This window comes from Medicago truncatula, chromosome 1 (assembly GCF_003473485.1).
Source record: "Medicago truncatula cultivar Jemalong A17 chromosome 1, MtrunA17r5.0-ANR, whole genome shotgun sequence".
Taxonomy (NCBI): domain Eukaryota; kingdom Viridiplantae; phylum Streptophyta; class Magnoliopsida; order Fabales; family Fabaceae; genus Medicago; species Medicago truncatula.
The window spans coordinates 52314490-52339592 of record NC_053042.1 but is presented as its reverse complement, the minus strand read 5'-3'; the positions used below and the strand labels follow the sequence as shown (position 1 = coordinate 52339592).

The 25103-nt window shown below is 32.0% G+C and overlaps 3 protein-coding genes across 3 annotated transcripts; all 3 read left to right on the top strand.

Annotated features, from left to right (window-relative positions):
- The first annotated feature begins 1070 nt into the window (after window positions 1–1070).
- On the top strand, window positions 1071–2990 carry LOC25485397 (gallate 1-beta-glucosyltransferase). Its single transcript, XM_013614592.3, has one exon. It carries the CDS (start codon window positions 1205–1207, stop codon window positions 2642–2644), a length of 1440 nt encoding a protein of 479 aa, XP_013470046.2. The 5' UTR covers window positions 1071–1204; the 3' UTR covers window positions 2645–2990.
- An 11558-nt stretch (window positions 2991–14548) lies between these two features.
- On the top strand, window positions 14549–15328 carry LOC25485396 (gallate 1-beta-glucosyltransferase). The gene has a single exon (XM_013614591.1). It carries the CDS (start codon window positions 14549–14551, stop codon window positions 15326–15328), a length of 780 nt encoding a protein of 259 aa, XP_013470045.1.
- Window positions 15329–18732: 3404 nt separating this feature from the next.
- Window positions 18733–24557, top strand: LOC25485394 (triacylglycerol lipase 1). Its single transcript, XM_013614590.3, has 9 exons — window positions 18733–19010; window positions 19110–19241; window positions 20010–20150; window positions 21139–21249; window positions 21337–21480; window positions 21566–21606; window positions 21717–21793; window positions 22731–22826; window positions 23873–24557. Exons 1-9 carry the CDS (start codon window positions 18858–18860, stop codon window positions 24193–24195), a joined length of 1218 nt encoding a protein of 405 aa, XP_013470044.1. The 5' UTR covers window positions 18733–18857; the 3' UTR covers window positions 24196–24557.
- Window positions 24558–25103: the final 546 nt, after the last annotated feature.

The window sequence follows — 25103 nt, the reverse complement described above, 5'->3', positions numbered from 1 at the left end:
TTTGGCGTCATTCATGTTGCAGATCCGAAAACATGAATATTTCAAAAAGTTAAATATAATCATATGCGTAGGCTTTTGCACTTTGTTATTTTATGCTATTAACATGGATAATTTGAATTTATTCTTGTTTTTTATTAAGAGATTGAGTGCAGTAACATATAACTATTTTTTTATTCTAATGAGAGAAACGAGATGATTACTATCTATATCACCATTCATAAAAAGCAGTAGTAAATTATTATGAGTAGTGATTGGTGTACACCCCCATGTGGCAACCCCCCAATGTACACCTTTTATATGGCATTTTTTATTCATTATACTGGGGGCAATTTTGTCCAACTACAAAAAATGAGGGGCAATTCAGTAACATGCACATACAAGTCATTTCCCTCTTCTTCTCTTTGGCTTCTGTCTCACAGACATCTCCTCCTGCCACCGGCCACCGACGGCCGACCACCACACCGGCACACTTCCGACAGCGACACGGAGTGGATCTACGCCTCAATCCCAACTCCGACATAAAAAAGCAACAACCACTCTTCCATCCCAACGTTTTCCTCACCGTTTCCGGCGCCAAACACTCAGATCTACACCACCATCCCAACTCCGGCATCAAAAGGCTGAGATCTGTACAACCACCTTACCACCGACGCCTAACACTCAGATTTGCCCACTACCCCTAACGCCGGCGCCAAAACATTACCCACCATCATCATCCACCATCAAAGAAGAAAGGGTGGAGAGAGGACGAGACGGAAGGCGGCGGAGGGTGAACGGAGAAGAAAGAGAGCTCTTTGAGAGAGAGAGAGAGTTGAATAGAAAGAGAGCACTCTCAGGGAGTGGGTGGTGCTGAGGGAGGAAAAAGGTGTGGTGGGGAAGGAGAAAGAGAGAGAAAGATAACAAATTTTCTGTTTTTTATTTTCTTTTAATTTTATTTTATGGTTGGAATAAGAAAAAAAAAAATTGCCACGTAGCAAGTGTGTATAGGTGTATGGTTTAGAAGTGTGTCCATGAATCTTTATCCAATTATATATTCCCCTTCTACGTTCTAACTACTACTCAAAAAACTAGTATTATATTTTATTCTAACGAGAGACACGAAATAATTATTATTTCTATCATGTTCATAAAATTAGTAAAGTGTATCCCACTGCTACCATTATAAAAATCTATTATCTCTGACTGAAAAAAATCATCGAAGAAAATGAGATCGGAAGCTCCCATTCATGTCCTCCTTATTTCTTATCCAGCACAAGGACACATTAATCCTTTGCTTAGTCTAGCAAAGTGTGTTGCTGCAAAGGGTGCTTCTGTCATTTTCATCACAACAGAAAGAGCTGGAAAAGACATAAGAACTGTTAACAACATCATTGAAAAATCATTCACTCCAATTGGTGATGGTTCACTCACTTTTGAGTTCTTTGATGATTGTTTAGAAGATGATGATCCTATTAGAGGAGATATTACTGGCTACATAGCACAGCTCAAACTTGTTGGAAAACCCTTTGTTTCTCAAATGATCAAGAATCATGCTGAGTCAAACAAACCAATTTCATGTCTCATAAATAATCCCTTTCTTCCTTGGGTTTGTGATGTAGCTGATGAACATGGTATTCCTTCTGTTTTATTATGGGTTCAATCCACCGCTGTTCTTACCGCTTACTACAACTATTTCCACAAACTGGTACGTTTCCCTTCAAATGAAGAACCTTATATTGATGTTCAATTACCTTTTGTAGTTCTTAAACATAATGAAATCCCAGATTTTCTGCATCCTTTTAGTACATTTCTATCATTTGGGACACTCGTCTTAGAACAAATTAAGAATTTATCTAAAGTATTTTGTGTTTTAGTAGAAACCTATGAAGAACTAGAGCATGATTTCATTGACTATATTTCAAACAAATCAATCCTCATAAGACCCATTGGTCCATTGTTTAACAACCCAAACATTAAAGGTGCAAACAATATCCGTGGTGATTTTGTTAAGAGTGATGATTGTAATATTATAGAGTGGCTAAACTCAAAGACAAAAGGTTCTGTGGTTTATATTTCTTTTGGTACTGTTGTGTACCTTCCTCAAGAACAAGTGAATGAAATAGCATATGGGTTATTGGATTCTCAAGTATCGTTTTTGTGGGTATTAAAACCACCTGTTAAGGAAGCTGGGCTAGAGCCACATAGTTTGCCAGATGGGTTCTTAGAGGAAACAAGTGAGAGAGGAAAAGTTGTAAAATGGAGTCCACAAGAACAAGTACTTGCTCATCCTTCAGTGGCATGCTTCATAACACATTGTGGTTGGAATTCATCAATGGAAGCACTTTCTTTGGGAGTTCCAATGTTGACATTTCCAGCATGGGGTGATCAAGTCACAAATGCAAAATTCTTGGTAGATGTTTTTGGAGTAGGGATTAGGTTGGGTTATAGTCATGCTGAAAATAAATTGGTGACAAGAGATGAGGTGAAGAAGTGCTTGTTGGAAGCAATGGCTGGGGAAAAAGCAGAGGAGTTGAAGAAAAATGCAATCAAGTGGAAGAAAGCAGCGGAGGATGCGGTTGCCATAGGTGGATCATCTGATCTGCATCTTGATGCATTTATGCAAGACATCAAAAAATGTGGCACTGTTAATATTCAAAAGACATGATAAAGTAGAACCAAGATTGCCCAATGATTCGGATTTCAAATTGGATATTTTTTATTTAAAAAAATAAAAATAAAATCTATATTGAAATCTTGAAATCCACTTGACTCGTGAACTTCTAAAACAACGATTCTGAATTGGTGTTTTATGTTATATTATTTCACTTGTTTCATTAACCTTTTAAGTTATGGTCATGTTGTATTGTCGTCCTTTAATGTTACATTTTATGGTTGTGCCAGTGCCACCCTATTACCCTATTTATGTTGGTGCTTTTTGTAATCGTTATTTTATGTCTTTCCAAGGATATTTAATGAGTTATTGTTACTTGGATTGTACCTTATTGATCCAACTTTTTTTGGTTATGATTTTTCTTTGTGATTTGTTGCCATGGAAACAACGTGAGGTTGAAGAACAATGGATTTCGTTTCTCCCAAATTACTTAGATGGATCTGATTGAAGTGAGAATATTTTATTAAACTTTTCAAGGATGTACTTGTCCTTTTACAAATGTACACATCATTCTTTCCTTCCACTTTTTATTCACTTTCTCTTATACCAAACAATCAAAAATATCTTCTCACTTTCTAGTTTCTACTATCATTCTTCCCTTATACTTTCATTCCTTTCACTTTCTTTCCTTAAACATTCTTCTGCAAACCAAACATATTCTTAATACTTATAGACTAGTAATATCCAAATCTAACATATCTATGCCATCTATGATTTAACAATACACCAACACCAATTTATTTTGATTTTTTTCCTGTCACAGATTATCGATAGAAGATTGTTGGTTGGTAATTCAAGATCTGCAAGTTCCTTAATTATCTTATCCAATGATAAGATGAAATCCCATTCAAGAACTTAATAACAAAAATGATAGTATTAACTACTACTAGACCATTGACCCGTGCTAACGCACGTGTCATTTAAAAAAGATAATATTCACTATAAAATAAGACACTGTAGTTCGCGTGAATCTAAAAATTGTCGTGAATGAAAGCAAAATGTCAATACCAAAGACTTTGTTATTGTTCCATAATTCTAGTATGTAGTTCCTGTTACTTTAAAATAACATATAATTTTGAAAGGGAAATTGAAGTTCGTTGACATGCAAATAGTTTCAATAAGTAAGAAAATGAATAGTACACAAAAAGTCCTACACATTACGGAAAACTTCTCTATAGACCACATTTGATGCAACATCGGTATCATCGCTGTCGTCGTCATTAATCAATATTTTTAAACCAGCCCTCAAAGTAACCTGTGATATTGCGACGTACAACTGTCCATGTGAAAAAATAGGAGACAGTAGGTAGACACCAACATGTTCTAGCGACTGACCCTGACTCTTGTTAATAGTCATTGCAAATGAGACAGATATCGGAAACTGCCTTCGTTTAAATTTGAAAGGAATTCTATTATCAGATGGTGTTAGCGATAACCTTGAAATAAACACCTTCTCACCGATATTTGAACCATATATTATCCGTCCTTCGAGCACAAATTTTCCCATCTTTGTAATGATCAATCTCGTACCGTTACATAAGCCCAAACTTTGATCCATGTTCCTAAGTAACATGACACGTGCTCCTACTTTCAGTCGCAACCGATGATTTGGCAATCCAGACACCACAATGGTGTTGAGGAATTCAGGAGTGTGGATGTCATCTACTGCGTCACCATCTATGTTTTTATGATAAGGTGTATCGTAACTTAAATAGATTTTTTCTTCACCATGAATCAAGTCTAACACATAATCATTAACCTGTTCAACAATGGTATTCTTTGGCGCCAAATGTGAGCAACTCGCACACACATCTTGAGATTCTTTCTTCCTCCAGAAACAGCTGAGATTGGAGTGTATTTGGAAGACATCATTGGCTTGTTTTTTCCTTTCCAAGAAAGAGGATGCTTATTTAGATTGAGATGGTTTGGCTAATAGATTATGATATATTTATAGGAAAAAGGTGCAATACGTGTTAGTAGGATATGTCGGTTGAGCAATAAAGAGTATTAGTTATCAGGATAAGCACAAAATAGTGGAACAAAATTAGGAAGTGGCCAGCATTTTAGGATAAAGATTAATATGAATAAAATGAAATTAATAATGTTGATGGGGCACTTTGTTTTACTTAAGAATTGGCATGTAAATAGGGAGGGGGCGCAGAACAAAGGGATGTAGTTGAAGTGGAATAAAATTATGCCCAACATTTTTGGATAAAGATTAATATGAATAAAATGAAATTAATATTTTTGATGGGACATTTTTTTTGACTTAAGAATTACCATAGTTGACTCGCCAAAACATATTTTAGAGATGTGGATGAAATGTGTAGTAGTTACTTGAATGAGAGGAATTAGGATTTTTAGTTTGTTTCCACCCAAAACATATTTTAGAGATGGGGATGAAATCCCCTACTTATTTGAATGAGAGAAATAAGGATTTTAGTTTGTTTCCACCAAAAAGTTACTTTAGAGATGTACGTGGATGAAATCTCTTAGTTACTTGATTGAGAAGAATTAGGATTTTTAGTTTGTTTTCCACCCAAAACATATTTTAGAGATGTGGATGAAATCCCCTACTTATTTGAATGAGAGAAATAAGGATTTTAGTTTGTTTCCACCAAAAAGTTAGTTTAGAGATGTGGATGAAATCTCTTAGTTACTTTAATGAGAGAAATTAGGATTAGGATTTTAGTTTGTTTCCACCCAAAACATATTTTAAAGATGTGGATGAAATCTTTAGTAGTTACTTGAATGAGACGAATTAGGATTTTTAATTTGTTTCCACCCAAAACATATTTTAGAGATGTGGATGAAATCCCCTAATTATTTGAATGAGAGAAATAAGGATTTTAGTTTGTTTGCACCAAAAAGTTACTTTAGAGATGTGGATGAAATCTCTTAGTTACTTGAATGAGAGAAATTAGGATTAGGATTTTAGTTTGTTTCCACCCAAAACATATTTTAGAGATGTGGATGAAATCTTTAGTAGTTACTTGAATGAGATGAATTAGGATTTTTAGTTTGTTTCCACCCAAAACATATTTTAGAGATGTGGATGAAATCCCCTAATTATTTGGATGAGAGAAATAAGGATTTTAATTTGTTTGCACCAAAAAGTTAATTTAGAGATGTTGATGAAATCTCTTAGTTACTTGAATGAGAGAAATTAGGATTTTAGTTTGTTTCCACCCAAAACATATTTTAGAGATTAGGATTAGTAATTGTTAGTAATAATGTTACTAAAAGTGTCACCAAAAGGTAGTAATTGTTACTAATAATGTTACTAAAAGCTATGCTACTAAAATGCTTCTGTAACACAGCTATGCTACTAAATTGATTTAGCAACACAAAAACATACACACACATATAAGTTTCCCTTGTTATCAAAATTCACGTTACTAAATTGTTTGAGCAGCACAAACACAAATATATAAATCAAAAACCAAAGCAAGCAAGGCTAAATTATTTATGAAATTCAAGGGACATTTGCTAAATTCAAAGACAAAAAAATAGATGGTTCTAAAACTCTAAGAAACTAAAACTTAAAATTCAAAGTGGAAAGGTGTTGCACAATTTATCTAAACATGGACTAATTGTAAATAACATCAAGGTAGATGGTATCATGTGACCCAACCATCGGAGCACCCCCTCTGATCTTCACACCTTCACGGAGCCTGCGAGCTTCCACAAACCTATTCCAACACCGTCCTATCTTGAAGTGTTCATAAGGAAAAGTTGCAAAAGTTAGCTCACAAACCCATCTGTTACCGCAATCATCGATAATATTCACAGTTGTTAAGAGTGTATCAAGCATCTGCGGAACATTGCCGGTGTAAAGTAGAATCTGCAAAATTAGAAATCCATGTAACTTATATCAACTAAACGGAAAAGGAATAAAAGTCAACTGTATATCAAATTGTCCGTCACCCACAAAAACCAAGGTAATCCAGGCACCAAGATCGATTCCGTAAAAGTCACGAATCGCTTTCCATCCCTTTGTGAGAAAAAATGCTCCGTTTACTCTGTCGACCAATACTTCAAACTTGTTGGACTTAGGATCAGTCAATATTGCATAGCGTCCAATTTGATCTCCGAAATCACCGCCAAACATGTTTGGCAAGCATACTGCACCCTAAAAAATAACAAACAAAAACATCACAAACGTTGATAAAATAGAATGCAAATAATTAAGAATAGGTATATTTCGCAAAAAACACATACAACATCAATGTCATATTCAACGATATATGATCTGTATTTCAGTCTGAGCTTGTTGATTGCTTTGTCAAGATCGGAAAGAGGGTTTTTCACCAACGGACCTACAAAAGATTGAAAGGGATTGAAAGGTATGGAAGCCATGTTGATTAAGAAATTTCGGTTTAAGAGAAAGGTATGGTTTTAAAAAGAGATTTCGGTTTAAGAGAAAGGATTAAAATATATTGGTGAGGGTTTGGAGGAGGGGAGTTTGGAAATATGGTTTATGGAAATCAATTAGATAGCTAGAAATTTCGGTTTAAGAGAAAGGTATGGTTTTAAAAAGAGATTTCGGTTTAGGAGAAAGGATTAAAATATATTGGTGAGGGTTTGGAGGAGGGGAGTTAGGAGATATGGTTTATGAAAATCAATTAGATAGGTTTTAGGAGGAGTGAAGTTAGGAAATCATGGTTAGGGTTTGGAGGAGGGGAATTAGGAAATATGGTTAGGTTTTGAAGGAGGGAAAAGTTTCTAAAATATTAGGTTAAAATTAGGGCAACAAAGTTTTGTTTAGAAATAAGAAGATTAAACCAACAATTAAAATATCTCTTGATTTCAAAAAAAACTTTCTTGATAAGGGGTAGCTAAATTAGTTTATCAGAAAATCTTTTTGTCCATACAAATTGTCCTAAAACTTGCTCAAAATTGGAATAAATAGAGACAATTGAAGACATAACAACACATTTTAGTTCATTGTCTTGCCAAACTAGGTTGATCTATTTGTTGTTCTCAAAGTTTTGAATCGGAAGATTTCATAATAAGTAGCAACTGTCTTTTTTGAAATAGGAGCAAAATCAAATTCCAAGTTTTGATTCATCTCCCACCTCCTTCCCTTCCTTCATCTCCCCTCTTTTAAATCAAACATATATTTAATTAAAACATCTCTCATCTCCTCCCTTTCCTCCATTAAAATCTCTATTGAACCAATTAGACACTAAGAAGCATGAAAGGTTTGGAAGCGTGAAAGGTTTAAATTATCATATGTTTTTCCACCAATCAACTAGACTCAACCCCCATTTGTAATTACTACTTTATAAAATAATCTTGAACCTTTTATATGAAGTAACACTATCATCTTAATTACTATGAATTGATATTTTAGTAAAAATAAAATATTAACATCTTTTTATTTGAAAATTAGCAATGTTAGTATAAGTAAAACCTTATACACCGGGATGAATACTTATGAATAAACTTTTTTAATACAATTAATATAATCAACATCTTTTTATTTAAAAAGATCAATATTCTTTAAGTAAATAGGAGAAAAATAGTTTACCTATCTTAGGACGGGATTTAAAGTTGAGTTCGTCACATTGTGACTAAAATGACTGTAATAATGAACCGTGATCCTTTTATTTATTTCATTACTTTTTATATTTTTATAAAAATATAGAGTTATGCATCATAGTATCAAATTATATAAAATTTATCTTCGTGAGCTTAACTCAGTTTGTATGGACAATGCATAATAATATGCAAGGTCCGGGGTTCAAACTCCGGCCACCACAAAAAAAAATTATATAAAATTTTATCGATGCATTTTATTCTCATGATTAGCAGTACGTTTGGCAGGGTCATTCCTAGAGTTTTAGGACCCTTAGGCATAATATGAGAAAAATGCCCCTTAAATGATACATCATAAAATTTGTTAGCTCATTATTGTGATTTTATTAGCTCTTCAGTTTTTTTTCCGCTTTCCACTATCAAGTAAATGTTGTTTTAAGCAACATCTGAAAATAAATCAAATAATCTATATACACCAACACAAAATAAAATATCGTAGAAGTATAGAACAATATAATAGATTATGCGAAATAGACTAAATTTTAGCACCTAAGAATAATAACACCAAAAAAGTAAAAGTATATCAACACGCAATTAATTAAATTTTAAACATTTAGATGCAAAATTCTTCAATGTTAAACTCATAACAACAATAATACATGATATAAAATTAGTGTTAGAATTTTTAGAGGAACCATAGATACTAAATATAATTTGTTTTGTTTTGAAAATTATCCCAATTTATTGGATAATAAATATCACCAATATTTTTAATATCAGTGAGGCACATTATTATAAACTAAGGGCCCAAATAATATCACAAATTTCTTCGATAATAATTTTTTTGGAACATTATTAGGAAAAACCAAAAACAAATTATAGGAAGGGTGTATATAGAAATATTTGTTATGCGGTGGTACATATAGCAAATCGTATTAAAAGGCAAAAAATATTAACAGACTTCAGCCCAACTTTTCATCATGTCAATATTTGGAGCTTTTATGTGAAGTTTATTATATACCCCCATAAACAAAATATATCTATATACACCCCCTCCATAAAAAAAAATCGAGCCCCTACTAACAAGGGCCTTAGGCCATCACACCCCCGGCCTGTGCCTAGGGCTGACTCTGACGTTTGGTCAAGCTATAACATAAAGTCAAAGATTTAATTTGTATATATTAATACTAGAAAAATCTTTTACACATATGTCCGACCAAATTATACCATGATACCACTTTTTTAAGTTAGTTCCTAAAATATCAAAAAAAAAAAAATTAACATGATTTAACTGAATGTAAAATAATTTATACCATCAATACATGAAGATTAACCTCCAAAACTAAATTCTTCTTCAAAAAAAAAAACCTCCAAAACTAAATTATTTTTTTAATAGTGATTTATTTCTTTATTCATCCTCGGCACGGGCTCCATATTAGTAAAGGGTAATAGACAACTTTTTTTTTTTACATGTTGCCATGTTTTTAGAAGTTTTTGAAAATAAACAAACGCCGAAAAACTAAAAGTTTTCTGATTTGTATTTGAAATTTATTCTCTTTTGTTCTCTGAAATACTTTGAAAAAAAATGTGAAAAAGTGATGGATTATAGTTTAAATATAAAGGCATAATTCACACTTCACACAAAATGTAGTGATTAAGGTGTAGTTGTTGAGGAACGTGATAAAATTTTCAGAGGCTTAAAATCCTAGGCTCATTGGCTTAGCTTTGGCCTCCGGGAGATAGGGAGTATTACGAGAAAATTTAGGGGCAATTTTTTAGGTGCTTTTCGTAGGTTCTTAACTAAAAATACATATTTTTTAGATATAACAAACTTTGAGAAAATTATGGATTTGAGGAAATCATGATATTTTTAGTTAAGAAGCATACGAAAAGCACCTAAGAATATACCAAAGTTTTCTCCTAAGATAAACTACCAAAAAAAAAATTAAAAAATTAAGTATATGAATGAAATGGTAAAAATACAAAAGTGTTTCTTTTTTTGACAATATATATGAGTACTTCTTAATATATATATATATATATATATATAGGGTTAGGATCAAATGACACCATGGTGTCAAAATTAGTTTGACACCAAATCTCATCCCTTCATTTTATTTAATCCAAAGACTTAAAACTATCACCAAATTAATTAATATACACCAAATACTCTCTATCACCTATTTAAGAAAAATATCTATCATCATTAATTTATAATCAAACATTCCATTTTTATTTCCCCAAATTTATTTGTTCCTCTTTTTTATTTCCCCAAATTTATAAATTTTCCCAGATTTCTATAATCATACTCAAACTTATTTTCTAAACTTTTTTATAAAATGAATACCTATGGTTGTTTGAGTCATCATCACCATCAATGATATTTCTTTGTCTTTATCTCATATACTCATATTTTTTTAATAATTAATTAAATTTTATTAAAAAAAAACCAATAAGCTCGACAAATGATTCTTGAATTGTTCATGCTAATTATATTATTTTGTCACTCATAGGTCTAATTTTTTTTTAGAGGACTCGTTGTGTCTCATGTTTAACTGAATTAAGATTTATCATGATTTTATAAAAATTATAAAGTTTGAGTTTGTGCTTATGGCCAAAAGAAAAAAATTAGGGGAAAATAAAAAGGGTTGAATCTACTAAAAACAAGAAGGTATTAATTGATTATGAATTAATGATGATAGATATGTTTCTTAATTAGTTGATAGGGAGTATTTGATGTATGTTAATTAAGTTGGTGATAGTTTTAAGTCTTTGGATTAAATGAAATGAATGGATAAGATTTGGTGTCAAACTAATTTTGACACCATGGTGTCATTTGATCCTATCCCTATATATATATATATATATATATATATATATATATATATATATATATATATATATATATATATATATATATACACACACACTTTATTTTCAACTCGATATTTATATAGTACAATGAATTAAAAAAAATTCAAACTAGCCCACCAAAATTATTAATGAGTACTATAGTTGAATCCGCGACCATGTGAAAAACACGATGTCCCAAGCCAGCCTAAGTGGATTTCCATCTTGTATTTGATTTTATCTTTTTTTTTTTTTTGGGTCAAGTAGCCTAGTGGCTAGAGCTCACACAATTTAATTGTGGTAAAGTGGAGTATCCGAAGTTCGAACTCCGGCCCTGCATATAATATGCAATATCTCTACCAGCTAAACTAAGCTCACGGAGATATCTTTATTTATCTTTCTATTACATCAATAACATATACATTTATCACAATACTCTCTCTATCTCGTCTCTTTTAAAATCGAAAGTCTCAACAAAGGTTTTGGGTTCCCAGTCCCACCGATCATTTTCCATTTATATCATTCATTTTTTTTTAATCAGTCTTTCTCAAAGCTCTAAATTAAGTAAAACTAATATTTTAATCTCATGTTCATAAAAAAAAAAAAAGGGTTAATATGTATTTACCCCCTGTAATTTAGGCGAGTTCCGGTTTACCCCCTGTAAAAAAAAAAAGTTTAGATTCCAACCCTGTAAAATAAGATTCTTTGATTTTAGCCCCTGACTTATGTGACTGTACAAAATTGCTAACGTGGCGAGCTGATGTGGCATGCTAACTGTGCATATCTGATTATGTGGCCTGATGACTGTATTATTATTATTTTATAAATAATAAATTCTGGAAAAATTATTAAAAATAAAAAATAATGAAAAAAAATCTGAAAAAATTAAAAAATCTAGAAAATTTAAGAAAAAAATCACGAAAAAAAAAATATGGAAAAAGTTAAAAAAAAATAAAAAATTCTGGATTAAATTAAAATTATAAAAAAATTGAAAATATAATATTATATAGTTATTTTGATTATGAAAATTTATTTCTAGAATTTTATTTATTCGAAAATATAATGTAGATGAATAACAAGATACAATGAATTTTGATTGATACCGATATATAAGTCATGTTATATACTATTGAATAACAAGCCCTTAATTCTATTTTTCGTGATCTAATGTTATGTTTTTTTAATTATTAAAATATTTTCCAATATTTTTATTTTTTGTATAAAAAATAAAAAAAACAAACTTTTTAATTTTGAAAGAAAAATCTGAACTTTTTTTTAAAACAAATAAAATGTATTTTCTTATTATATTCATGAATTTCGAAATATATTAAGTTCCTGAATTTTCCATAAATATAAATTTTTTGAAATATATATATTTTTCTCATATTTTTAACTTTTTCCAGATTTTTTTTATTATTTTTTAAAATTTTCTAGAACTTTTTAAATTTTTATTAATTTTTCCAAATTTTTTTCATTTTACCAGATTCTTTTTCATTTTTATTAAAATTTTCAGATCATTTTTTATTTTATTAAATTTTCCAGAATTTTTTAATTTGTTTAATCATATTTTTTATTTTAATTAACTTTTTTGTTATTTTTTTTTATTTTCAGAATATTTTTCATTTTTATTAATTTTTCCAGAATTTATTTAATTTTTTATGTTTTTTTTTTAAAATCACAAATGCCACGTGTACCCTTTAAAAAAAAAAATTATACAGTCAGTGTGTCAGGTTTTAAAAAAAATTAAAATTAAAATAATTACACAGTGGCGTGCCACATCAGCGTCTGGATGGGGTCAGAGGTATTTTGTGGAGAATCTTAATATTATAGGGGTGTTTTTTGAAGAATCTTTATATTATAGGGTTGGAATCTAAACTTTTATTTTTATAGGGGGTAAACCGAAACTCGATCAAATTACAGGGGTAAAGACATATTAACCAAAAAAATTAAGAAAAAAAAGTAAAACTGCTGGTCCCGTGCAAGCAACACGATGATTATTATATTTCAAAGAAAAAAAGAAATATTTTTCTCACATATGTGATACTTGGTTGAATACGGTTAATTCAATCGAAATGATAATTAAATTAATTTATGATCAAAATTGTGTTTAATTCAATTATATGATTAACTAAGTTTATAATTTTCAACATATCTAAATTAACCATTTAATTAAAGTGTAAAAAGTTCAGAGAAAAAACGATGAAATTGAAAATCCAAAACAAATTAAAAAAGTATACATTGTCCGCCAAATCAACCTAAACTTATCTAGTTTGGTTCGGTTTTCAGTTTTTTCCAATGAACCGAAACGATGCTAACCACACTCCTCATTTTACTAATATTGTCCCTTATCATACACACTTATGGTTAAACTTAAATTAAAGAAGGACATAAAATACTTCTTAATTCATTCAACTTCTTATTAGCAACATGCATTTGTCCTTGGACAATAATAATGATATATGTTGGACAGAAAAGGAAACACAAGACTGTATCAAAAAGAAATCTCTTATTAATGGCACAATACTTGGAGAGTCGTTGGAGGATTAAAGAGCTGTAATTGCAGCTCACATCAGTCAACTAACCAGAATGTTTAGCTCCACAAATAAAGGAAACAACTTCTCTATATTTTAGGAATTATCATATGTGATTGTGTAGAACCGTTGCACATTGCTTTTATATAAATTCCCATGACCAACTCCTGTAATTGTTGTGTTCACAATTCTAATAAAAGATAGCATCCATTCTTTTCTGATTTTTCTTCTCTTCTTCCATCATAGACTCATCTCATCACTTAGACTCAATTTCATTCGTACTATAAAAAAAACCCTAACCGCTAGCCCCATCTAACACATCGTTCCTCACCGCCGTTGAGATCATCCATATTTCGTATGTTTTAATTTCAAGATGTTTTTTTTTAAATTTTTTTGTGTTTGATGAATGATGGATGCGTGAATCATGGATTGATTGAAATATTTAAGTTTGCTGAAGTTGTGTTTGAAGAATAATGGATAAACTGATCATGCATGTATGAAATATTTGAATGTTCTTAGGTATATAAAGTTGTTTGAAAAATAGAGAACATGAAAAACAAAATATGAAATGTTTGAGTATGTTGTATGCATGAAACACAAATTTGTACGGAGATGATATTTTTTAATTGTATTTCCAAACAAAATGATCAATCGAACCAATCCAAACAAAACAATATTTTTCTTTTTTGAAAAACAATGAAAATTGAATTGTTGAATCATTTCACACTTTGTTTTTTACCAAAAACCAATTCAAGCCGAACCATTACGCCCTTTATATATAATAAACCAAATTGAGGTATGATTAGTCAGGTGTAAGGTGTAGGGACAATTGAGCATAGACCCTTTTTATATATGTATAAAAAGGTTTTTATGCTACTAGGTTAATTGACAAAAAAAATGTTTCTCTTAACAAAAAAAAAAAGTCCTATATATATCTCTCCGACTATGAAGAAGAAAAACACCAAAGAAAACGGAAATGACATACGAAGATCCCATTAAGCTTCTCCTTGTCTCTTTTCCAGCACAAGGACACATAAACCATCTTGTTGGACTAGGAAAGTATCTTGCTGCAAAGGGTGCCACTGTTATCTTCACCACAACAGAGACGGCTGGCAAAAACATGCGAGCTGCTAACAACATCATTGACAAATTAGCAACTCCAATTGGTGATGGTACTTTCGCTTTCGAGTTCTTTGACGATGGTTTACCAGATGGCAGTGGTTCGGCCTTCAGAGCTCTTCAGCACTATGCTGAAATTGAGGTTGCTGGCAGACACTTTATTTCACAAATGATAAAGAATCATGCCGATTCAAACAAACCATTTTCATGTATCATAAACAACTATTTTTTTCCATGGGTTTGTGACGTTGCTAATGAACACAATATTCCTTCTGTTTTGTCATGGACTAATTCCGCTGCTGTTTTCACCACTTACTATAACTATGTCCACAAATTAACATCTTTCCCTACAAATGAAGAACCTTATATTGATGTTCAACTCAATTCTTCTATAGTTCTTAAATACAATGAAATCTCAGACTTTATACATCCTTTTTTCCCATTTCCATTTCTAGGTAAACTCATCTTAGAAGAGTTTAAGGACTTGTCTAAAGTGTTTTGTGTATTAGTGGATACCTATGAAGAACTAGAGCATGATTTCATAGATTATATTTCAAAAAAATCAATCACCATAAGACCTATTGGTCCTTCGTTTAAGAATCCAAATGCAATAATTTTTGCATCAAAAACTGTATAATTAATTTTTCAAAAGTAAAAAAAATTGTCTTTTTTAATTTTATTTTTTTTAAATACTTTAACTGATGTCCCTAAAACACTGGTTAGTTAACATGACCCAAAAACATTTCATGTAGTAACGATTAAGGAAATTGTTCGATGATATGTCTTAAAAGTATATTCCCTCAAAAAAGAAAAATGTCTTAAAAGTATATGAAACTGTGATGTTATAATAGGTTTTGAATACTCAATTTACAATCGATATTCCTTTTCCCTTTAGTTGATTTTTTTGTTTCCATCGATATTCCTTTTTGGAAATGCTAGCCCATATGATCGTACTCTCGAGCACCGATTAAAGATACTAAAAAGAAAAATTATATGGTAGTTATTGAATTAAAAATTCTGTAATCAATTTATAAAAAAATTCTTGTTTGATAGTAATTTTCTTTTTTAGTTTTCTTAACCGGTGCTCCAAAGACAGATAGGATAAACTTTTTTTTTTTGAAGGGAGGATAAACTTTTTTTTGTTATTATCAATTTATATGTACCTTTATTATCAGTTAGGATGACCTCTCAAAAAGACATGTAAATATAGTAGACAACCCTCTCAAAAAGAAAAGTAGACGAATCGGTTTACATTAACTTAATTCTATTTTCACTGTCCTCGTAGTTCAATTGTTAGGGACAATGCATAATATATGTAAGGTTTGGGTTCGAACCCTAACAAAAAAAAAAAAACTTTTTTCACTGTTTTGTAAGTTATTTCATAAAGAACAAAAGAAATAACTACTTAAACAGCGGAAACTTAAATTAAAGGATCAAGGCATACCTCCAGCCATTGCTCCTGCTTGAAGAAGTTGAGGCTCTTCTAAACCTTCCACAATCTCACTTTGATGGTGTAAGTCTTTTGAATAGAGATGTTAGGCTTAGGGAACCAAAACAAATGAACTCCACTCCTTTATATAACTTCTGCCATCAAGAAGTTACTGAACGTGCAAAACAAAACTGCTCCTCCACTCAATCATAATGGGCAGTTACTAAATTTAAGGGAAAGAATAAAGACCATTTTCTTTTTTTTTGGTCAAGTAGCCTAGTGGCTAGAGCTCACACAGTTTAATTGTGGAGAAGTGGGGTGTCTGGGGTTCGAACCCCAGCCCCTGCATATAAAATGCAATATCCCTACCAACTGAGCTAAGCTCACGGGGATAATAAAGACCATTTTCTAATTAATGGATAATTACCACTATGTGCACTTAGTGGGTAATTACCACTTATTTATTTAATTAAAAATAAATAACTTAATTAGGGAAAATTCATGTTTGACCCAGAGCAAGGCCGAAACCATTTCTACTAGCAACTATGTATGCATTGTCCACTTGTGTCCAATGAAACTTCCTCCAACAACTGTTTTGAATGTGCATTAAAAATACAGTACATGAAACAAACTCATCCCGTTCACGAGGTATTTTTTTTAGTGTGTTTGAAGTGATTAGGGACGTTTTAGGGGAAATTAAATGCATGGATGAAAATAGAGGAAATTAAGGAGGCGTTTTGGACAACCCAAAATAAAATAAAATAAAAAGGCGTCTTGAATATTACAATATTTTTTTTATCAACAAAATATTTATTATATTGTTTGCAAAGTGGATTGAAGGTATCAATAAAATATTTATATTATAACTTTTTATTACATATTTATTCATATATAAACAATAAAATATATACTATATAGAATTAGAATACATTACACCAATCTGACCAAAAAAAATAAAAATACATTACACCAAAACTTAGATGGCATGGATCTCATCATGTCCAACTCGATTATACAAAAAATGAAAACTTATAATCTACCATTTTATTTTTCATTATGTTATGGACCGGTCACAAGACGACTCACACGGCTAAATATGTACAATAATACGCCGCCTTAAGGCTACACATTTAAGGGAGCACACCAACTTGCCTGCACCGTGTCACACCGGAGCACGCCTCCTCGTCGGGATCACGCTACACTTGTCTTTCCATGCTCCTAATCACACGCCGCATAACACGGAGACGGTTATGCCACGAGCCCGCCTATATAAGGGTGAACTTGTTTCACCCTCAAGGTACACAACACTTCTTACATCCTCTCTTTCAGTTCCATTACTGACTTGAGCGTCAGAGTGCTGACGTGCCTGCAGGCACCTTTCGTTCTACCGCAGAAGACTCATCGCCACCATACCAGAAGCTGTTCCCGATCATCGGAACATTCTTTTCCACCGTTGCGACTCAACCGTTCTAACCGAACATATCACATTCCATTCTACCCAATTACATCATTACAAACAAATTGCGAGTGTTTTTTTTGGGTTTGTTACACGTGGTTCAACTTGTTAAGGGAGACCGTCTCAGTTTCATTTGTGAAGTGAATGTGCTGTGTGGGTGTTCTAACAAAAATGTGAGCTAGTAACTCATGTCATTTGATTTTGCTTCAAGAGCCTCTTGTAGATTATCCTCAACCTTAGTTGATGCTCTTATCGGTCTTTTGTATGGATGTAGTCCTTTTCTTTCTTTCCTTTTCTCATGTAATTAAATCATATTAATCATACTAATCTATAATTATACTAAATTACTAATCGTATTTCTTTGACCATTTAGATATACATTTAGGTCTATAATTAAATCATACTACTCTATAATAAACTAATTTTTCTCAATAAAAGTATCCAATAATATTGGATAAAATATTGAGTAAATACAATTTAATCAAATAACTTTGATTTCATTACTTCATGTTAAGCATCATTCAAAATAGTACTCCAATTATTTTTTATTTCCTTTAAATTCTCTCGATAATCATATTCAAGACATATCAAATACAAAATACATACTCCTTCCGTTCTTAATTATAAGTCAATTTGACTTTTTAGGTTCATTCAGTTAATGATGTATTTGATTTATATTATAGACCACATACATCATTGATTGAATGAACCTAAAAAGTTAATTTGATTATAATTAGCGAGAGAGAGGGAGTATACACTTCCAAAATTTAAACTTAATTCACATGTTGTAAAAAAGTATAGTTTCATGGTAGACTCATTTTGTGTTGGTAGTACTCTATTCATTTAATTTTTTAGCATTGTTTCAAATAAATAATATAATTTTTATTATGAAAAGAATAAATAAACAGACAGATTAACAAAATTTTTAGCATTGTTTCAAATAAATAAAATGACGTTACCAAAAATAAATAAATAAAATGACTAATTTTTACCAACATCTAAAACAAATTTGGTTTTAACACGAAAAATTAAACTTTTCATTTGAAGACATTTTTCCTTCTTTTCCTATCAGAACATCCAAACGTAACCCCAAAGTAAAATATAGATCTGAGCAAGCAAAACGATAACAACCACCTAACAGTAAACAGTTAGTAGCTTTACAGAACACGCGCCAATTGTGGCGCGTTGGAGCGATGGATAATCTATCGAACCCGATAGTATAAATTAGATTACAAATGATGAGTGTTGCCACCATCATCATCATCAAAGAGAACTTGGGGGATGGGGAGTGTTTGGTTGATGACAATTGCCATACTCTTATCCTTCGGAATCATCGCTCACTCTTTCGACGGCGGCAGCGCACCCCCCAAACAACAACCAACTCTCTGTGATGAACTCATTCTTCCAGCCGGTTACCCTTGCTCCGAATTTGTGGTATACATTTACTACTTTTCTTCAATATTATCCTTTTTCTAATTCATATCTTTCTGTTTTCTTGTTAATTGGCGCTTTTAATTTTTGTATTACTTTCAGATTGAAACAAAGGATGGTTTCTTGTTAGGTCTTCAGCGCGTGTCTTCTTCTTCTTCTTCTGCGCGTATTCGTTATTCTGCTCAACAACAACAACGAGGTCCTCCAGTTCTGCTTCTCCATGGCCTCTTCATGGTTAGCACTAACTTACTTCATTGTCTGCTCTTAATTTTTTTAATTTTATATAATAATCTTTGTAGCACCGACACTTCTAATATAAGATGTGTCCGATGTCTGACATCAACACATGTGAGTTACGTTATTTTCTCAAATTATTATAGGTGTCCACATGTCAGTGTCCATGTGTGTGTATGTGCTTCATAGTGTATAAGTATAATAAGGCATTGATATCTTGCTATTTCAATGTGGGATGTTTCAAGATTTTTTAACTAGCTCCCTTGAGTGTATGTTTGGATCTACTTTTGGAGGGTACAAAATTGATTCTCAAGGTGAAGAATTTGACTATGACATGTTTGGATGTTCTCAAGTAGAATTGGTTTTGCCTCATAATTGATTCTAACTTCAGCCTAGAATTTGAAGCTTTTGTCTCTATAATTGATTTTTACCATTGAATTTATCGTTAAACCCACTTTACATGAATGTATCCAAACATAAATCACTTTCCATTCATTTTACCTTTGACTAGAATCAATTTTACAAATCAATTAATTCAAAATCAATTTGACACTACTAATATTTACAGAGTTCTGGACAGTGTTTGAATTGGTGTTCAAAATTCACTTTGTATGCAATAATTTGTACTATATTCTGTCATTTTTTAGGGGAAGTGGAGTTTTTAACTCTTTTTAGTGTGAATTGTGAAATTCCTTTTATAGTTTGAAACTAATTGACTGAATCTCAACATTGTTTTTTGTCTTTTGTTGTGCAATTTGATACAATCAGGCAGGTGATGCATGGTTTCTAAATACACCAGAACAGTCATTGGGCTTCATCCTTGCCGATCAAGGTTTTGATGTTTGGGTAGGAAATGTGCGTGGAACACGTTGGAGCCATGGGCATAAATCTTTATCAGAGAAGAATAAGGTGAGCAGTTTGCTTTATCCTTCATGTTATAAAACTCACTGAGTGGCAGATGTGTGATAGTTTTTTTTTTTCTTCAATTGTAACATATGGGAGAAATATTGAATTAGTTTTCTTCTTTTTCCACAAAATTGCAAAATGAATTTGAAACTTCATTGCTGAAATTTTAAAGTTATGAAATCAACAATTAAACTTTCATTTGGTAATGTTTGAAAATATTTTTAGAGAAATGATATTTGTACAACCATTTTGGGACAAATTTTGAGACAACTCTCTCTCTCTCTCTCTCTTCCCCTCTTTATCTCTATTGTTTTTGTCCCAAAAGAAGAGAAAAAAAGGTTGTCCCAAAAGTTGTCACAAAATAGTTGTACAGATATCATCACTCATATTTATACTACAAGTTCTAAATTTATTAAGGGAAACAATTGCCATTTGCTAATAGAAATGAGGTCACACTAGAGAAAGCTAGTATGTGATCTTATATTTTTGAGTTTTGACACGGCACCTCTGAATGTTTTCACCAACTTTTTTCACTTATATTAATTAGCACTATTGAAGTATTTTAGTATAGACTCTGCTGATTTTCAGCACTAGTTTGAAAAGGTTGAACAGAATGGACAAAGAAGGAATGCTTCATTCGGTAGATCATCATTATTACCTCTGATATTATAAGAATTACTTATGATGATCGCAAAAAGGGAGAACAGAATGGACAAAGAAGAAATGCTTTATTCGGTAGATCATTGCTATTGTTTGATCTTGAGCAGTTGGTTCATTATGTCATTTTTAGCTGTATATTGATAAGGTTCAAACGTTTTTATATTATTAATATCTACCATTGTCGAAGAATTCTAGTCAGAGTTTTTTTATACACTTTACATGTTTGTTGTAACATGACTAAAGTGATACGATGTGACTTGTGCTTTGGCCCCTCATTTTTACCAAAATAAAACTGATGAGCATGACTAATTTAGCATTTGTCCTTTTGTAGCATTTTTGGGATTGGAGCTGGCAAGAATTAGCCCTGTATGATCTTGCGGAAATGATCAATTATATTAATTCAGTGACAAACTCAAAGTTATTTGTAGTTGGGCATTCACAGGTATTTATGCTTCCTGTAAATCATCCTTTTCACATTCTACCAGCATTTTCCATAGCTTACATTTTAGAAACATCTTATCCATCTTAGGGGACAATTATATCTTTTGCTGCCTTCACTCAACCGGATATAGTAAAAAAGGTTGAAGCTGCAGCTCTTCTGTCTCCAATTTCATACTTGGATCATATTAGTGCACCTTTGGTACTAAGAATGGAAAAGATGCACATTGATCAGGTATTTGTTGTTGCTTTATAGTTTCTGTTTTCTTTAACTGTTAAAGTTGATATGTAATATGAAAATGATTGCTGTTTTTGTTCAGATGATTTCTACAATGGGTGTTCATCAGCTGAATTTCAAAAGGTTCCAGTTTTCGTTCTGTCCTGTTTTTCCCCTTTTCTTTTGCATATGTTGATCCATGTATTTCCAGCTTACCAAATTTTAACGGGGTATTTTTCTTAACTCATTTTCAGCGATTGGGAAACCAATCTCTTGATTTCCTTATGTGATACTCGTCTAAGTTGCAGTGACATGCTGTCATCCATTACAGGTTCATGTCTCTCACACTAGCTCTGTATGTATGTCTGTGTTTAGAAGGAGTTGACTGAGTTCACATCATGCTAGTCTTTGTAGAATTCCATTTTTTTGTTTTTATAGTGCTTAACTTTCCAATCTAAATTATACTCTTCTCATAATGCCTTTTGTCTTTCATGAATGCCATTGCAATTACGAACACATTGTCTTGATCATGATCTAGATTTAAAAGTAAAAAATCTTACGATTTTGCGGTCCTACTCACCCTCTCTGATCTGAATTGTGCACAAGATCCTATTATTGATGTAAAAAATATAGGACACCATCACCGCTACACATATATTAATTTATTTATCTCTAAAACGAAAATCAAAATTCATACATAAGAATTTAACTTGAGCAGTTTATTTCATTGAAAAAAGTTCTAAAACAAGATACCATAGTATTTGACCTTTATTTATTCTTCTACTATCAAAAAAGCTAAAAACGTTGTAATCAACTTTAATTTCTATAACCCCGTAATTGATCAACATTTCTCAACACATATGCAACTCTTGTATCTACGGTGTGTAGAACCAAGAGAAAAAAAATGTTTCAGACATTTGTTTGAGTTGTCTGACATGGCTCGTGTGAGTGTTATAGGTGTCGGACACCGGTCTAGGAGTGTCGAAGCAAAGAAAAAAACAATTTTATTTAGGACACCGGTCTTAGTTGTCCGACGCGTGTCATACGAGTGTCATGGGAGTGTCGGACACCGCGACACGCCTAGTCCTAGAGGTGTCCGTGCTTCATAGGTTGCCTAAGCATGATTCACAAACCTTCCTCTCTCATTTGAATCAATAACTTAGGAATCCTTTTGGCAATTCTGCATGTATCAATAATTATGCAATATTTCTTGTTTTGCTTTCTTTTTTTGTTACTGCTTCTTCTCATGACATTAAATTAAATTACAGGAAAGAATTGTTGCTTCAACGAGTCACGCGTGGCTTATTATCTTGAACAAGAACCTCACCCATCATCCTCCAAAAACTTGAACCACCTTTTCCAGAGTATGTTCCATATTCTGTCATCTTTAATTGGTTTCTTTATGTGAGAATTTTTGTGACTTTTCTGACTATTCACTGGGGCTGTTTTCAATTAGCAGTGGTACAGATAGCTATAGTAGTTTGATGTTGTTGCTCATATTTATGAATTCTACTACTGATTGTTACCATCACAAATTTACCTTTGATCATGTTTGATAATGTTATAACGTTTGTATGATATGAGGCAGCCTTAAATTGGACTTTGTAGGGACGGGGGCTGGGGGAAGTAATAATGTTCAGTAGGTCTGAACTTTAAAGACAAAGTTTTACATTTTCTATTCTACATGACAACCTTAGTACCAGTTTGCTTATTCTATTATCGTCTACTACATGTCCACCTTAGTAATTAGTTTTACACTAACATCCAATGAGAGGTCTCTTTTTTTCCATGTCATTCCGTCAATTTCAAAATGCAGTTATTAAAATGGGGTGATGTGGCCAAATAGTAAATTTATTGAATGTCAAATAAAACTGATTTACACCGACAATGCATATCTTTTAAATCCTTGCAACTATGTGTTTAGGAGAGGAGGATGTATCAATTGATTTCCTATAATGTCATTTCTAGGTACAAACTTGCCAGTAGATTATCTAAACATGCTCCGCTGTAGTTTCTTTTTCTCTTGGTAAATATATTTCATTATCAGCATGATATGTATGCTTATGTTGTTTATGACATGCTTTATCTTGCCAAGGACCATATTTGTACGAAGATAAGTTACTAGTTAGTAATTGCCATTAATTACTGGTTGATGAATCAGCATATGGGTGGAAGTGGAACAAAATTCTTCTGTTCATTGAATACCTAATTATTTCCACCAGACTGTCTTTTAAACTCTATTCATAAATTGCTAGAAGGACATTTGGAGTTTGGTTATCCACTTTTACTGTGTTATTTGCTTTGGCTAGCCAGCTTTCATTTTGTGTATGATGGTTTAGAAATCAGTATTGACGTGCTATTATTCTTGTTAATGGTTATGTCTCTGATGACCTCATCATATGTTCTCCAGTGATCCGCAAAGGCACCTTCTCCAAGTACGATTATGGAAAGCTTAAAAATCTGATAGAGTATGGCAATTTCAAACCACCAAAATTTGACCTTAGCCGCATACCCAGATCATTGCCTTTGTTGATGGCTTATGGGGGAAACGATGCTTTAGCAGATGTAACTGATTTCCAGCACACACTCAAGGAACTGCCATCCACACCTGAGGTGGTTTATCTTGAAAACTATGGTCACATTGACTTCATTTTAAGCTTGCAAGCAAAACAAGATCTTTATGACCCTATCATCAGTTTCTTCAAGTCAATGGGGAAATTTAGTAGTATTTAAAACTTGCTTCCTTCCATTACGATGAATGTAATATAACTATTTATAGATTCATTAAACATACAGTGGAGTCCGTCCACTTTGATCTTGTGTCTGTAAATATGATGATGATAAATCCCACAGAAGTATTTACTGTCTTAGTTTGCTACTAATTGATTGGTTGAAGTTAAAACCATTGTTTGGAAAAATAGATTCCAAACCATTGAATGATAGAGGAAAAAGGTTAAAAATTCTCAGTGAAGATGTAGAAAGGATGGAGTGCACCACTGATATGAAGGTTATTACTTCTGTACCTTTATATACTATTTTCTTTGCCATTACCATACTGTTAGCATATATCATTAATTATTGAGGCATTTCTGTTATTTTATCGTAACTTTGTTTCATAGTTATAAAAGTAATATTGATGTAAAGCAAAAATCCTAATTACCTAGTGAACAATTTGTGTTTACAATTATATGATATGATTGGTTTGGTGGCTGTGGTGAAAGAGGTAACATGTGGATTGATAAGGGTGATTTCAGGTCCGCTTCCCACCTTCATCAAAAACTAACAAATTAACCATTAACATAACATACGAACATTGACCGTTTCAAAAAATAATGTAAATGCTTTTCATTTTTGGAGAAGTGGCTGTCAAAATTGGTGTCGTGTTTGCACAATATGAGACTGCGTATTTTACTCAAATCATTCTGTCCATGTGATGCAATTTTTTTTTTTTTTGGGTATAATAGTGCATACGGGAAGTATTCAACCTGCTTTTATTTTCTTGGTTGTTTGGGTAGTGGTCTTAAACTTAAGTATTCAAATTGCAATGACATTGTATCTTTCTAAGTGTTCTTATAGTTCCTAATACTAGCACATCATTATGTTAGCGAGTTTTAGTTTAGATAGGAAGTAGAAAATATTAT

Bases quoted from the DNA above. Each gene is read 5' to 3' on its own strand.
- LOC25485397 (XM_013614592.3), top strand. From the start codon at position 1,205: ATGAGATCGGAAGCTCCCATTCATGTCCTCCTTATTTCTTATCCAGCA.
- LOC25485396 (XM_013614591.1), top strand. From the start codon at position 14,549: ATGACATACGAAGATCCCATTAAGCTTCTCCTTGTCTCTTTTCCAGCA.
- LOC25485394 (XM_013614590.3), top strand. From the start codon at position 18,858: ATGGGGAGTGTTTGGTTGATGACAATTGCCATACTCTTATCCTTCGGA. The intron at 19,242-20,009 runs GTTAGCACTAAC...TGATACAATCAG, and splicing joins TTCTCCATGGCCTCTTCATG to GCAGGTGATGCATGGTTTCT. The intron at 21,607-21,716 runs GTTCCAGTTTTC...ACTCATTTTCAG, and splicing joins CATCAGCTGAATTTCAAAAG to CGATTGGGAAACCAATCTCT.